We start from the raw sequence: 15815 nt of genomic DNA on the forward strand, positions 1-15815 counted from the left end.
GGTAGTGTCGGCTGGGATATCTCGGCACAGCAAATTCAACACACTGCATGAGTCCAGGAAAGGTGGTATCATTGCACGTGGGCTCTCCCTGGGCCCTCTTCTCTGCAACAGTGAGGTCCTGGGTGTCCTCCTCACCCCTGGCTGCCACCCTCAGCCACCCCCTCCCAGACAGCCACCCACCCAAAGCTCCTTCTTCACAGACCAGGTCTGCACTTTGGATGTGCGGGGAGGAACCAATGGTCACATGGCAGCTCCATCTGGGTGCAGCCTGTGGCTACCAGGACAGGACAGAGCAGGCCCGGCTCAGGCAGGGCTGCTGCGTTAGCTCAGTGGGTTTATTGAGGACACAGGCACAGCTGACAGCACCGTCACTGGAACAGCCTGGCCCAGAGCTCTTGGTACACGGATGGGAACATCTCACCAGGGAAGAACTTCCCCTTCCCAGTTCACAAAGGCCCCATTGTCCTTCTCGGAGAGCGTGGAGAGCACGTGCAGCATCCCTCTGACACTCGCCTCCACTGTCAATACAGCCTGCGGGGGGAAAGCAGAGTTAGGGGAGAGGCTGCTCTGGGACTGACTCAGGACACCAGAGGCCCACAGGCAGGGTCCAGCTGGCATTCCCTTGAATTGTCCCACATCTGAGTGGCATGAATTTTCTTTTGTGTATCAAGGTGAAGGGGGTGCAACATGCAGCTGACGTGTTACTCCTCACCTTCACCATGGTGCACATAACACAATTCATATGGTGGGAGTGGGGCCGAGGGGTCTGAGTGGGGGAAGGGCTCTGGGCTGGGACAGAGGGTTTGGGTACAGAAGTGTGAGGGCTCTGGCTGGGAGCTCGGGCTTTAGGGAGGTTCCAGTCATTAGGGATTCAGGCTGCCAGAAGGGAGCTCTGGGTGTGGAAGGTTCTCAGGACTGGGGGTGGGTGTGAGGATGGGGGTCCAGGCTCTGATCTGGGGTGCTGGAGTGGGATTAGGCTCTGGGTTGGGAGTGGGGTGTAGAAGGGGTCCAGGGTTCCGGCTGGGAGTTGGGCTTTTGGGTACATGAGGACACTGGGTGGAGATCACAGATATCACCCCCAAGGAAGTACCTGCCAGCTGGTGCGCATGACAACCAGCTCCCCCTCTCCGGCTCCTCACAGCAGCAGCTCTGCTCACCTTCACTCTGGGATGCCAGCAGCTTGAGGAACCAAGCAAGGGGCAGCAGGAGGTTGGAAGCCCAGGGCACAGCACTGAATCCCTGAGGGCATCTGAGTGGGACACGATCCCTCCATGCAGGGCAGAGGTGGAGGGCAGGAAGGGTTCCAGCATAACCATTACCCATAGAATAAATATCTGCCACAACATGTGGCTACCACTGGCCTCTCCCAGCGAGATAGCTAACTGATCAGAGCCGGAATTCCCCATGTGTGTCTGCACAGCACCAGGATGGACAGCAACACTCAGGATCCCGTCTCCGCCGTATCCCAAGGCCTGGCACTTGGTGAGCATGTTCAGAGCAGCCTGTGGGTGAGATGCCATGAGCAGAGACAGCAGAGTGTGGGGGAGGGAATGAGCCCTGTAGGAAATGACTTGCCCTTCCGAGGGGAGGGATGGGAAAGGCTGACAAGGAAGTGAGGTGACATAAATTTCAATTTTGTCTTTGCATGTGCAGAACAAATTTTATTTCCACTGAGACATGTGTGGATGAGCACTGCCAATAAAAACACATGCTGCCGGCTGTGGGTGCTCTGCTTATCAGCTGGGCAGCATTTGAATTTCTCCTGGATGGCCACTCAAGCACTCAGCTTATGGGAAGCACTCGTGAGAAGAAAACACTCCTCTGGGCTGCACTCTCTCATGCTCTCAATGATGACAGCAACCCACAGAGATGCGGGTATAGCTGCCCTTTGATAAGCCACTGATGCTGAGGCCTCCAGTGAGCTGTGAGAGGTGAGCACACCTGAGAGCCGTGCTGAGGCTGCTCTCGGTTATGCAGGGTCTGGTTGGTTAGGGAAAAGTGGAAATGTGACATTGATGCTCCTTTAGGTTTTCCCATAACTTTTCCAGATGCAGTGAGGATCTGGTGCCTCTTCGGTTGAACTGGGGATGGTGTCTAAAAGGGGTAGGCCCACCCTTAGAAGGGGGTAGAATTCACAGCTCCTCAGTGACCCTTCCCTGAGCTAACACTGGCTCGACTGGGGCTGAGCTGCACCTCGCCCATCACTGCATGGGGATTTCTCCGGCGGAATACAGGCATAACAGAAAGTTCCTCACCGGATGGGAACTCTGATCCAAAGCCCAAGTGAATTGCAGGCAGATGAAAAACTTTCGGCCCTGCCCCACACAGCGCTGGAGGCTGGAGTGGTGGCAGTAGGATGGGGAACAAGGGAAAGACACCGACTGACAGGAATTGGTGCAAGTAGCAAACCGAGACAGCAGTCAAGCCCTGCTGGGTGCACCCAGTACCTTGCTGCAGCGGTAGGAGATGATTTGGAACAGATGCCAGAGGTAGACATTCTGGATGGAGCCAGCATCGCTGGAGATGTTGATGATGGCCGCCTTGCTGCAGCTCAGCCCTCTCTGGGGGCTTCCCTGGGCAGCCTGCTTCAGCAAGGGCAGGAAGGCCTGGGCAGAGGGGAGAGCAGAGCAGCCGTGGGGTCGAAAAGGAACCAGCATCGTGAGGCAGCATGCTGATGAGGTGGGCCACCAGGATGGGGTGGCTCTCCACTCTTCCCCATGATGCCCAGTCTCCGGACAGGCCAGAAGGAGGACCCCTTTCCAGGCAGGTGTGAGAAACAGTGGAACCTCCTCATGCCCAGGCAGGGGCCAAAAATGATCCCCAACTCATGTCTGTGCCTTCAGAGCACCCCGATATCCTTGCTGGGGGTTGGAAAATCTCTTGCCCCTGTTATGAGGCAGCTCCCCACCACCTGCCCTTGGCGTGAAGGTAAGTCATCTGTACCAGCTCCAGAGCAGGTGCCTGAACCCCCCGGCCTCTGGGCGCACAAGCCCTGCCGCTCCAGCCTGTGCTGCCTTCACTCTCTGCACACAGGCCACTGACAGACCCACCCAGAGTGGAGCCCTCTGAGCCGTCTTGCCCCACAGCCCCTTGTGCACTGCCATGTGCAGGGTCAGCAGGCCTGCTGCTCACACAGCAGCCAGGGTGAGCCCACCCGGGGCCATCACTCTGCTGAGCACCCAGCGCTGAGATCACTTTGAAGTGAGCACATGGGGAAGCTGTTCCTTCAGGCTGAGAGGGGGTGCAGCGTGGGTGGGCCATCAGGGGAGAAGGCCAAGTGGGGGCAGGGCATGGGGCAGAGCAGGCACCGGAGGCCCCCCCGTCACTCAGACAGCTGCCGGTGCTCCGACCCAGACCCCCACTCATGGGCGTCACAAGCTGCCTGGCGGGTCCAGGGCCCTCAGACAGCTGCTCACAAACACTTTGGGCATTTGGGAAATACCTGACAGCCCCTTCCTGCTGCTCCTCCCCCTGGGGACTATTTGTCAAGGAGGAAAGATCCAGTTCTGTCCTCAGGATACTGTCCTCATGTTCCCCAGGCCCCCCAGTTCCTGACTGTGGCCCTGTGTCCATGAGCCTCAGCCCGGGCAGCAAGAGACCACCAAGCAGCTGTGTGCTGCAGTCACCCTTGCCCCTGAAGACACAGGTGCCCCTCTGCCAGCAGGGCCCCATCTGGGGGGTGTGGAGAGAAGCCACATAACACCACACGTAGTGGTGGGATTGGGGAGACAGAGTTCTCTTGCATGAGGTAACTGATGCCTTGTGCATCGCACTGTCCTTGCACTGATGCTCTGGGTGTTGAAAAGTGAGGGATTCAAGCACTGTGTGTGCAGAACCAGGACCATGCTGGGATCTGGGGGTGAGGCTTCATTTCTGAGAGGGTCAAGTCCCTCAACACACTTGCAGCCTTTGTGCTCCCAGCCAAGGCCACCACATTGACCCAGTTACCCAAACCCAGGGAAGGGAGGACTCCTGGCCCAAGCACAATCAAATCCTGGTGTATCTGGCCACGTGCTTTCTGTCAAGGCCCTCACCTGGCTCACCAGCAAGGGCCCCATCACATTGGTTGCGTACACCAGGGCCATGTCCTCTGGTGTCTCCAACTCCAGCGTGTTGAACTTCCATATCCCAGCGTTGTTTATCAGCAGATTGAGCCCAGAGCCTTTCAAATGTGCCTCAACTCTGGCTGCCGCCGCCTTGATGCTGGCTGGGTCTGTGACATCTACAGCGACAGAGCAGGTGGTCAAGTACCTGAGTCCTCCTGTCTGATGTCACCCCCACCAGAGCAAAGCCCCCTGGGCCAGAGGGCTTCTTCCATTGTGGCCAGAGGTAGAAGAGGGGTTGGGGAAGGGAGTTGAGGCATGGGGGCTGCGGCTGAGTCCAGGCATGGGGAGCTGTGCTGCAGCAACAAGAGGAAAGTCTAGTTCAGAGAGACAATTGTGATCCATACCTGGTATAATCTGAGTAGCCTAGAAAATGGAAATGTGCTGGAGTTAGTGATTAGTTCATATGAGTGGCTTTGGTCTCACTTCAACAAAGGAAGTGGAACACTCAAATTGCTAGTGATGCATTGCAGGTGAGAGAATTCCCCAGCTGGACATGCAGGGCTCCATCCCAGAGGTGGGAATGCTGGACTGAGCTGCCCTTATGTGATTCTCAAAGGAGGGGCCTGCCATATTTTGGCCTGGGGCTTTCCAACCTCTCCACAGCCAACCGATGCTGCCAGACCTTCCACTGGTGTCTGCCTCCTCTGGGTCTGGGTAAGGTGTCAATGGGCTATCAGCGATTATTGACTCTGGTCCTATTCTCTTCACTGGGATCGGGTGAGCCTGGGAGGGGGGAAGTGGAGGGGGATAGGAACTGAAAGAACATGCCACAGGGAGATGGAACCTCAGCTCTGGGCCTGGGGCAGGGCACCCACCGAGCGCAACGATCACCAGGTTTGAATGTTTGGCAGCCAGTTCCTGCAATTCCTGAAAAAGAATAAAGTTAATGGTTATTGACATTGGGCCCATGACCACGTCCAGGATGGGCAGAGTCCAGATTCCCACTGCCCCTTGACACCGAGTCAATGTCACCCTGCTTTCCTCTGCCAAGCCTCCTCATGCAGCATCCTGCCCTGGGTTCTGGGGCTGTAGGAGGCTTCTAATTGCCCCAGAGCATTTCCAATGCCATTGTCTAAATGAGTGCGATGGAGTCTGGGACAAAAATCACTTCCTCATCACTAGTGGGGAGTGGGAGGAAGGTGTTGGAGGGCAGTTCCCACAGGGGTTGTAAGGGAAGTCCCTTCCCAGCAGCTGGGGGTTGACAGTGTCACAAGCTCTCATGAGCTGCTTGTGAGAGGGGATTTTGTCAGCTGAGGGAGGAGCAGGTGCAATGATCCAGAAGTTCCTCTGAGCCTGCCGTTGCCCAGGCTGGGTGTGGGAGCAGAGATGAGAAGACAGAGGACCTGAGGCAGTGGCAGACAAAGGAGGGGTTGGACTCAAGATCTGGTCTCCCTGGAGGGTGGCAGGACTGGGTATAGCTGTGCTATAGTCATGATGCTACTATGCTGGAAGAACTGGTCCACAGCCCCTGGGTAGTTGCCCCAGGCCCACCTGGTGCTGCCACATCCTCACTGCTCTTGGACTTGAGCTGCCAGGTGTAGAGATAGTTTGGGTGCAGCTCCACACCTTCCAGCTGGAGCAGTGTCTGCAGTAATTGCCTGCTCCCATGTCTGGGTGTTGGCACCAAAGAGCTGTGAGACTGGAAGCCCCTTAGGCAGGTTCTGCTTCTCCCTCCACCTACTGCTAAGCCCATCCCCCTCATTCCATTCTCACCAACGTTCGCTCTCCTGCTGGATCCCGGCAGGTGGCAAAGACCCACTTTGGTGGGTTGGAGCTCCCCAGAAGCTGCTTCACGAGTTCCAGTCCAATCCCTCGATTGGCCCCGGTCACCAGAACACTGCAGAGATTCAAGCCAGCCATGGTCCCTCCCTGCCTCTGCTCAGTGACAGCTGCACAAGTCAGAAATCTGACTTCCCTGCCTACCCACAACTGGGGTTGTTTAATGATTACCTCCAGGGAAATAACTCTGCTGCTATCCTTAATTGTCTATTTGCTCCCCCGCCTCTCTGGGTCAATGGGTCAATTGGTTTGGTTATGACTTACCGAGGTTTTGGTGCAGGGCCAATCAAGTTCTGGCTGCCTTCCTGTGCAGGAGGGCAACACCCTGTCCTGACCATGCCCTGAGCGAGGAGTCACTGCAATGATGATCCATGTTCCACAGCTGTAAGTGTTGTTGTATGCAGGGGAGGGAGAAAGTGGCAGTGGGTGAAATAAGAATATCTTACTTCCCCTATATAAACCTATGGTACGCCCACATCTTGAGTACTGCATGCAGATGTGGTCTCCTCACCTCAGAAAAGATATACTGGTGTTAGAAAAGGTTCAGAAAAGGGCAACTAAAATGATTAAGGGTTTGGAACAGGTCCCATATGAGGAGAGGCGAGAGAGACTGGGACTTTTCAGTCGAGTAAAGAGGAGACTGAGGGGTGATATGATAGAGGTATATACAATCATGAATGGTGTGGAGAAAGTGAATACAGAAAAGTTATTTACTTGTTCCCATACTATAAGAAGTAGAGGACACCAAATGAAATTAATGGGTAGCAGGTTCAAAACTAATAAAAGAAAGTTTTTCTTCGCACAGCGCACAGTCAACCTGTGGAACTCCTTTCCAGAAGAGGCTGTGAAGGCCAGGACTCGAACACAGTTTTAAAAAGAGCTCGATAAATATTTGGAGGTTAGGTCCATAGATGGCTATTAGCAAGGGGTAAGGGATGGTGCCTAGCCTTTTGTCGAAGGCAGGAGATGGAAGGCAGGAGACAAATCGCTTGACCATTGTCTTCGGTTCACCTCCTCTGGGGCACCCGGCACTGGCTACTGTCGGCAGACAGGATACTGGGCGAGATGGACCTTTGCTCTGACACAGGATGGCCATTCTTATGTTCACCTTATAGACTGGGTAAGGGCAGTTATGTTCTTATGTTATTTCTTAACAGCCTTTCTCTGGGCACTGCTGATCAGGGACCCCAGCGGCTCCACGGTGGGACAGCCACATGGACACCTGCCTCAGGCCCTGTGGCTAGTGCTGCAGACTGTTCAAAAGCTCTCAGTGTCAGAGAGAGGGGAGTGTGACATTCAACCCCACAGGCAAGTGTCTGCCCCTTTCCCAGTTTTTCCTTGGAAAAGAAGGAATCTATCCCACTACTGCTCACCTGTTCAGCAAGTGTTCTACCCCTGGAGCTAATGACCCTCAGAATAAGCCAATGTCCTGACCCACCCATCTCACTCCAGAGGCCACATACTCTCTGCAGCTGCCCATGGCTCCTTTCTACCCGGGGCTGGCTAGTTGAACTGGTTATTGTGCGCCTGCTAATGCTCTGATGACGGGTTCAAGTTCTGTGATACTTATTAGCTCACCTTTGCTAGGTGTCCTGGCTGTGATGGACAAATAGGCTCTCCTGTGCCCAGGGGGCTGTGCAGGGGTCAGCCTGGGGGGTGGGGTTTCTGGGTGTCTCTGTTGGCATCACCATAAGAATTCCAAATGCCTCTGTCCAGGGGTACTGGTGACTGGCAGTCACCTGCTGTGACAGTTCTTGGCATCCTCTGTGTTTCTGTGCCTGTCACCTGCCTGGTCACACAGATTTACTGAGTTACTTGGGCAGGTGAGATACATGCAACAGGGCTGGTTGTGCCAACTGCACAAGTCTGCCACTTGTGAGCATTTTGGTGGATGCTCCATGTTCTCAGAGCAGCCGCAGTGGAGACGTTGTTGTCTGTGGCAATAGGAGTTTAAACTGGGGCCCTGGGGTAGATTTTTGTGTTTACTTTCATGTTTGCTAAACTGTGCTCTGCGTGGGCTGTGCCCCAAGGGGTCTGTTCCCTCTGGGTGCCCAGAGTTTACCTCATAAATGAGCCTTTGGGAGAAGGAGTCACTCCCGTGACTTCTCGGCCCTTCAGTCTCTGGGCAAATTACTGACCCATGGCTGTGGGGCTGGCGTCAGCCTGGCTCACTCGTGTCTTGCTTAGGTAGCTCTGAGCCAATGTGTGAGACTCAGCAGTTGTGTCCTTTTGGGTGCTTTTCTCTGCTGCATTTGTCCTTTCTGCAGCTCCCTCTGTGGTAGGACTCTGCCTGGCCCTCTGCCTGGCCCAGCTCTGCCCCCGTCTGGTGACTTTTTACTGCTCAGAGCCACAGGCTTGTTCCTGGGCCTGGGTCAGTCACTGTGGCTGCTGGCTGAGTGTGGCACGGCCTATGTGTGTCAGCCTTCACCAAGGGCATTTCTGTGTCAGACACCTGAGCCCACCGGCTGTGGTTCTGGTTCCCCTGCCCAATGCAGCCCATGGCAAGCACAGCCCTGCACATGTGTATCGTACTGCACCTGAACGTACTGGGATGAGAGATGAAAATAGATTTCTGTCTAGAAGACCACCCAAATGGGAGCACCTGGGATATCTTCATCAGCATCAAATGTTCCACCACTGAGCTGGGCTCTCTCTATCGCTGGAAAATGGGGAGAGATTTGTTCCTATGCAGAGGTCGCTCTGCTTTCCTGGTAGGAACATGGATATGACTGTGAGAGTGGGAAATATATCGTTGGAAATTTTGCTGTCAGACCAGTTTAAAATGTGTGTGACACTGATCAGGGAGGTCCAAATTGCACTGGTTTCTGTGTTGGGTCTGTACAGTTTTTCTGCCTCATGATACAGTTCGGCTAGGTCACTCATTGCTATTTACACTGTTTCCTTTGCTGTCAGTTATTGATCTGTTATTCCTTGTTCTTTAACCCTACGTATTTCTTTAACCACATCTCAGCATGCAAGGTTGTTGCATTTTGTGCCCCTCCTCTCATCTCTATCCTCAGATTGATCTGCTACAATGTCACCGCTTATCTTGTTTGGTAGTTTTTTCCCAGAGGCTTGCTCCTGGTTCATTAGATAAGGGGTTTGAGGGGGGGCGGGGGGTGCAGGCTTTACCATCCCTAAACTTTCATGAACAAAGTTCTTCCCCAGTTGATCACTGCAGTATTTAAGTCCAAACTCTGAATGGACTAATGGGTTACGTTTCACTGGAACTCTACTGGGGACTATCCAACAGGTCACAGCACCCTTGTACTGAAAACATATTTACATTGTCATGACGTCTGACATTTTAGCACAGTTGAAGCTCCTTTACTCAGCAACCGCCAGCAAGCAAGCTGCAGGATCATCAAAAGTGCCAGATAGAGAAGTTATCGCCAGTGACTGCAAACCCAGCAGCATCTGATTGATTGGTGGGTGTCCTTCAGTAGGTTCTCTTTATAATCATTGATGATGCTCCAAGCAGATGAGAGCGAGCTGCCCCACACATGCTGGTAATCTGTCTCCCTAAATGGTGGTAGCTCTGTTAGTGGGAGAAGCCAGGTAAGCGGGGGATGAGCTGTAATATGTGCATCGAGAAACAAAATTTAATCAAACCCCGTTTGTAAAACCACTGTGAGCTGGGGAAGGGACAAAAGCTGGGGGAAACAATGTTTGTCCTGCAGGGGGATGAAGATGAATGAATCCAAAGGGCACTCTTTGTGTGGTGGTATAGTGCAGTGGGAGACTGCGTAAATACAGTTTAAGAGATTTTTTGTTCAAATCTAAAGACCTCCCTTTTCCCATCACATTCTGCATTTCTATTCCATGTGTATTTCTCATCTGGAGATGAACCCTCAACATGTGCTACTGCCAATGCATATAAACCTAGCAAACCCTTCCCTCAGCTGACAAGAGAGAGTGATATGAACAAAGAGGTGCTCACTGAGAGTCTATAAAATGTATCACATTCAGTCACATGTATATGCACACTTTTAAATGTGTGTGAATTCAGAGCCAGGGTTATTGTATCCTCCCTCACCCACATATTCCTCGACAATCATCACCAGCCTTTCCAGTCTCTGCTTCTCCGTTAGTTCTCTCCAGGCTGGTTACTTTAAAAGAATAATGAACCTGTCTAGTCTCTCTGGGCTTAGCAGAAAGAAGGGCAGGGATTGACGTCTGTGGGAGGAGATCAGCAGAGATGGGGGAGGAAGCAGTGTCCTGAGAGGAGAAACAGCTGGGGGGTGGCAAGAACTGCAAGGTGCCAGCCTAAAAATGAGTTACAGGAGCTGAGGAAGGGGAAAAAAAAAAACAAGGGACAGGTCCCATGGTGTAATGAGCAGCACTCAGGACTTTGAATCCTGTGATCTGAGTTCAAGTCTCAGTGGGACCTTCTGTTTGTTCACTGTAAACCCCTTCCTTGTCTGCCAAACAAATGGGATTCTTTATGCATGTGAGCGAGGATTTCTTCCTCCTGGTTGATGAATGAGGCCCCCTAGAGCTAAGTCTCTTGTTGGTCTGGTTCACAAAAATACCTGCAAAACATTGGGTCTCTAGAACAGGGCAGCCCTTTTAGGAATTCAGGAGGAGCTGTGGCCAGTGCTGCAAATAGATGGATTGCTGTGAAGGCCAGAGAGAGAGGGGAGTGCTACATTCATTTCCCCAGGGGAAATGTCTGCCCCTTTCCCAGCTCTGCACAGCCCAGCCCAGCAGATGGGAGAAACCAGAGCCCCTGAGTCAGCCTTGGGGAAAGGGCCTTCCCCCTCAGGCACATTCCCATGCCCCTGTCTGCAGCTGAGTCACAGCTGTCCTTTCCCCTCTGCCTGGCTGAGACATCACATTCCCCAGGTGTGTTTGGGGCCCTGCTTAGCAGTGGGGAGTGTGGCACTTTTGAGCTGACATCAGAGATAGGTTGGGCCCTGCCATGAAAAATTAGAGCACCCCCCTCCAGCCTCATACAGTTACGTTGTGCTTGGAGTCTGCCCAGCAGAGGAGCTGGAACCCAGAAGGGTCAGGGATGGGGTGTGTAGAAAGCAGGAGGCACAGAAGAGACTTCAGTAGGAAAGGAAGCAGAAAGAACATAAGAATGGCCATACTGGGTCAGACCAAAGGTCCATCCAGCCCAGTATCCCGTCTGCTGACAGTGGCCAATGCCAGGTGCCCTAGAGAAGGAGAACAGAAGACAATGATCAAGTGATTTATCTCCTGCCATCCATCCCCTGCCCCTGTACTGAAGACTAGGGCACCATACTTTACCCCTGGCTAATAGCCATTTATGAACCTAACCTGCAAACATTTATCGAGCTCTTTTTTAAACCCTAATAGAGTCCTGGCCTTCACAGCCTCCTCCGGCAACAATAACGGGATTTGAATGCGGTGTGCAGAGTACAACACATTAGCAATCCTTTTCCTTTTGCCCTCAGCCACCTCACCTGAGTGGTGCCTGGGCTTTTGAAACACCCCAAGGTGAGCACTGCCAGGAACCTTTCTGCCACTCCTTGGCTGGCTGGGGACACAGGAGGGGCAGGTGTGGCTGTTTAAAGAGGCCCCAGTCATATTGTGCACTTGTTTGCTGCTCCCCTGGGCTCACCTTGTCCTGCAGAGACACATTGAGTGGGCACCTGTGCTGAGCTTATGTCCCTGCAGCTGCCTGGCCTGGGCCTCTGCCTCGGGTGCTGTAGGGCAACCGACTACAGACAGAGAATTGGCCAAATCTGGGCTGTGGCCTGTGCAGCTCCACTGTCCCTCTGCAACAGTTGTATCCTTAACACCCCAGACTCCAATCCTGCCCCTGGGCATACACACCACATGGCAGTGAGTGCGCCAGGGAAGCTGGGCTTGCATTGGCTGCATGCATTGGCCCAGAACCCACTAAATCAAGACATGAGAGAGGCAGGCTAACACCAGCACCACTGCCATGGGTCAGAAGGTGGCCCTGAGAATGAAGGGATAAGACATTCGCAGAGTGACACTGGAGTGGCTGAGGGTTCAGAGCCAGAGCAGCCAGCTGAAGGGGGAGATGTAGGAAACAGGCCATTTGGTACAAGATTGGGTGAACCAGAGAACAGTGAGTATTTGTTCATATTAAAAGCCAGTCATGTCACATGGGGTCCCCAAGTACTGGTCCAGAGGCTCTCTCTCTGTTATTAATCAGCAAGAATGGCAAAAAGGTTGGAGTTCCCTCTGTCAGCATGAACGCATCAGAGACTCCTTCAGATCAGGTTAGAAGAGCATTGCATTTTCCACACCTTCTCCAACCTCAGCAGCCACTTGCAATGCAATCTGCTCATGTAAGGGAGCCTCATCCAGGCTCGTCCATTCAGTCCAGGATGCATTTGTAACCCACACACCCAGGGGTACACGTCAGTGGCCCATGTAATGGCACTTACCCAGACAAAGCTTCAGTCTCCTTTTAGCTCAAGCTGCTGAGGTTCATCCCTTCAGGTCCAGGGAGCTCAAGTCTGAATCCACCTGTTGGGAGTTACACAATCACAGGGCAGGACTGCAGCTCAAGGAGACAGAGAGGAGATACTTGTAATCTCGTTGGTTCAGATACTCAAGTGTGGAAAGTGAGCAGTGTGTTCTCCAGCACAGCTTGTACCATCCTGCGTGGGGTCCTTGGCAACTGCTCCCAGGCTGGCTCACATGGAAGTCTGCCCTGTCCTGCTCTGCTCCCCAGTAAAGTGGGTTAAACTTCCCATGGCTGCACCCGCAGAAGCTGCAATCACAGGTGTGAGCAGGGCCTGTAGTCAGAAGGGAGCCTGAAACATCAGGCTGTATTTCTCAGGCCCTGTGTGCAGCCTAAGGCCTGGGCTAAAGGAAGGGGCAACGCTCGCTAATGTAAAGCAGTCGGGTTGTGGGCCTTAGGCAGCTCCTGTTCCCGGACTCTGGCCAGAACAGGGCCGACCTTGCAGAAAAATGCCTCAGAAGCACTAGGCCCAAGCCATGCGAGCCCTTTCCACAGCCCTGCAAGAACACACCTGCCCCCGCCCCCCTCCCACCAGCACACTCGCCGCAGAGAGAAAGATCAGACTGGTCCAGCCTTGGGGCAAGGGGTGAGGTGACTGCATTCTGGTGGGAACATACAGAACACTGGGAGCTTTGGGGTGATGCTGATGGATGCAGGCAGCACACAGAACCTCCAGCCCGTTCACATGGGCTGCATCTACACTCCAGCCCCCTTTGGAAAGGGCGACTTTCGAAACAGATCATGGAAAGCTGTTCCTTCCAAAGGGAGCGTCCACACAGAAAAACCGAAGGTCCTGGACTGCGATTTTGAAAATGAGCGTCCACACCATGCAGGGCTCTTTCGAAAGCACAGGCGCAGGAAGTCCCGCGGGCAGGGTCGCATGGCGGATGAGCCCTTCTCGGACTGCAGCCCACCATCCCCTTAAAGGTCCTCCTCATCCCATACGTCAGCCTGCACACATCGAGGGCCAGCCACTGTCCCCAGGCTCACACACCGAGGAGATCAGAGGAGGCCCCCTGGGCCACCATGGAACCCGAGCAGCCCCCCATTCCCATCAAGGTCATGGACAGCACACAGGTTGTGGTCCTGGCCACCACACAGGAGCAACTACAGGCAGCCAGCCTACTAGCCACCCTCCTGGAAGTCATCTAGAGGGCGTGACATCCCCAGCTGGTCCCCCGGGGCATCCGCCGCCTGTGGAGCTTCTCCACAAGCAGCGACTGGTGGGACTGGCTGGTGCTGGAGGACTGGGGTGACAACCGGTGGCTAGAAAACTTGCGGACGACTAAGGGGACATTCCTAGAGCTGTGCCACTGGCTCGCCCCAGCCCTCCAGCACCAGGACACCCGCATGAGGCCAGTGCTGCTGCTCCAGAAAAGGGCGGCCATCGCTCTCTGGAAACTGGTCACTCCAGACAGTCACCGATCCGTCGGCCATCAGTTCGGGGTGGGCAAGGCCACCATTGGGGTCCTCCTCAATGAGGTAAACCATGCACGTGCGGGGGGCCGGGGATGGGAGGCACTCCGGCATGGGGCACCATCGAGGACCACAGGGCAGCTCCCACCAGGGATGGGACAGGGATGGGGACAGGGGCCCCAGGGAGGCATGCCGTGCAGGGAACAGGGATGGTCGGGCACACTACACCCCTCCCCATGCTCATGACTGCATCCTCCTCCCACTCCCTGCAGGTCGTCCGGGCCATCATCAGGGTCCTCCTGCAGCAGCTGGTGCATGTCAGGGGCCTGGATGATGCCATCTGGGGCTTCAAGGAGTTGGGCTTCCCAAACTGCTTCGGGGCCCTGGACAGCACACACATCACCATCCGGGCCCCAGAGCACAGCGATGGGGCTTTCATAAACCGTAAGGGCTACCTCTCCATGGTCCTGCAGGCACTCGTTGACGCCAACGGTCAATTCTAGGACATCTGTGTGAGCTGGTCCGGCCGTGCCCATGGCACCAGGGTGTTCCGGAACTCAGGGCTGGGCCGCCGCATGGCCGAGGGGACCTTCATCCCCCAGCGGGAGCTCCCCATTGGGGACACCACAATGCCCCCTGCGTCGTGTCAGATGTGGCCTACCCCCTGCAGGTCTGGTGCATGAGGCCACACATGGGACACACACAGCCCAGCCAGGATGTTTTTAATGGGAGGTTGAACTAGACCTGCAACACGGAGGAGCGGGCATTTGGCCGCTTGAGAGTGCGCTTCAGATGCCTCCTCATGAGGCTGGAGGTTGGCCTCCCCAGTGTTCTGGCAGTGGCTGGGGCCTGCTGTGCCCTGCACAACCTCGTGGAGGCAAAACACGATCCATTCATGCATGGGTGGGCCATTGAGGCAGGGCACAGGTATAAGCAGCGCCCTGCTGCCCCATGCCGCCAGGCCCAGCAGGAAGGGGTGCGGGTACGGGAGGCTCTGCACCAGGCCTTTGAGTGGGAGCTGCAGTAATGCCCCCACCCCCATGTACTCACACCCCACCACCCCCACACATGCACAGGGGACCCAGATGGAACCACGAAATAAACACTTTACTTAACCAATTCTACTGCTTTGCCGCCTATGTAGAGGGAGGGGTATCATAGAAAGGGGGGCTGGGGGGGAACTATATACAGGGGCGTTGCGGCCCCAGGTGGTAACCCTCCAGGCCCTGGGAGGGCTGAGGGTAAGGGCGGAAGGCCCTATTCATTTATGGGAGTTGAGGGATGGGATCCCTGTCGCCCACATCCACCCCTGCCCCCCAGGTCTGGGTTGTCCATTGTGGCTGGGCTGGGGCGGGTGGCACGGGGAGGTAGGGGCACTGCTGGGGAGTGGCCCCTGCAGGCTCCCTTGGGTCGGCATGGGAGGTGTGGGGGGCAGGGGGAATGGCCTCACTTTGGCCAGCCCTGGCCATCAACATATGGTCCAGCTGCATCAGGGCAGATGGGGGCAGGTGGGTTGGGACAAGGGCAGAGAGGTCGGGCTTGTGGGGAGGGGTTCGCTGCAGGGAGTGGGGTGGGGGAGAACCAGGGTGGCAGGAGATGTCAGCGGTGGGGAAGCTGACTGGGGGACTGGGGAGGTGGGGGGCAACTGGGTGACGGGGATGAGGGATGGTGGGGTGGGAGCAGGGGTGGGTGGGTGCGGGAGTGGCTTGCGATGGGGCGGCAGCTGGGTCTAGGTGGCCCACCACAGCCTGGGTCAGGGCGTCCATGTTCACCACAACCCGGTCCCAGGCCTGCTGCTCCATGGCAAGCCACTCCCGCAGCATGCCAGAAAGGTCCCGCAAAGCTGAGGTATGGGCAGTGTCCCCTGCCTCCCCCTCGCCCTCCGTGGTGGGGCTGGTCCAGCCATTGGCTGCAGGAGCTGTGGAGACAGAAGGGGACTGGGGAATGGGCCATTAGTCCCAGGTGCAGCTCCCCGTGTCCTGGCCCCCTGCCAGGGTACATGTCCCTGGGTGCCCCACAGGGGTACTTGGAACGCACCCCCCACGATG

General features: G+C 55.3%; 1 protein-coding gene and 1 non-coding gene across 2 annotated transcripts; one reads left to right on the forward strand and one right to left on the reverse strand.

The window, feature by feature from the left end:
• Nucleotides 1-265: 265 nt before the first annotated feature.
• Nucleotides 266-5977, reverse strand: LOC142006993 (C-signal-like). The gene is made up of 6 exons (XM_074983505.1): nt 5820-5977; nt 4922-4973; nt 4035-4222; nt 2448-2606; nt 1362-1502; nt 266-531 (listed from the first exon to the last, which is right to left on the reverse strand). Exons 1-6 carry the CDS (start codon nt 5964-5966, stop codon nt 418-420), a joined length of 801 nt encoding a protein of 266 aa, XP_074839606.1. The 5' UTR covers nt 5967-5977; the 3' UTR covers nt 266-417.
• A 4226-nt stretch (nt 5978-10203) lies between these two features.
• Nucleotides 10204-10275, forward strand: TRNAQ-UUG (transfer RNA glutamine (anticodon UUG)). The gene has a single exon. It is a non-coding gene; the product is annotated as a tRNA-Gln (tRNA).
• The last annotated feature ends 5540 nt before the right edge of the window (nt 10276-15815 follow it).

Source organism: Carettochelys insculpta, chromosome 1 (genome assembly GCF_033958435.1).
Source record: "Carettochelys insculpta isolate YL-2023 chromosome 1, ASM3395843v1, whole genome shotgun sequence".
NCBI lineage: Eukaryota > Metazoa > Chordata > Testudines > Carettochelyidae > Carettochelys > Carettochelys insculpta.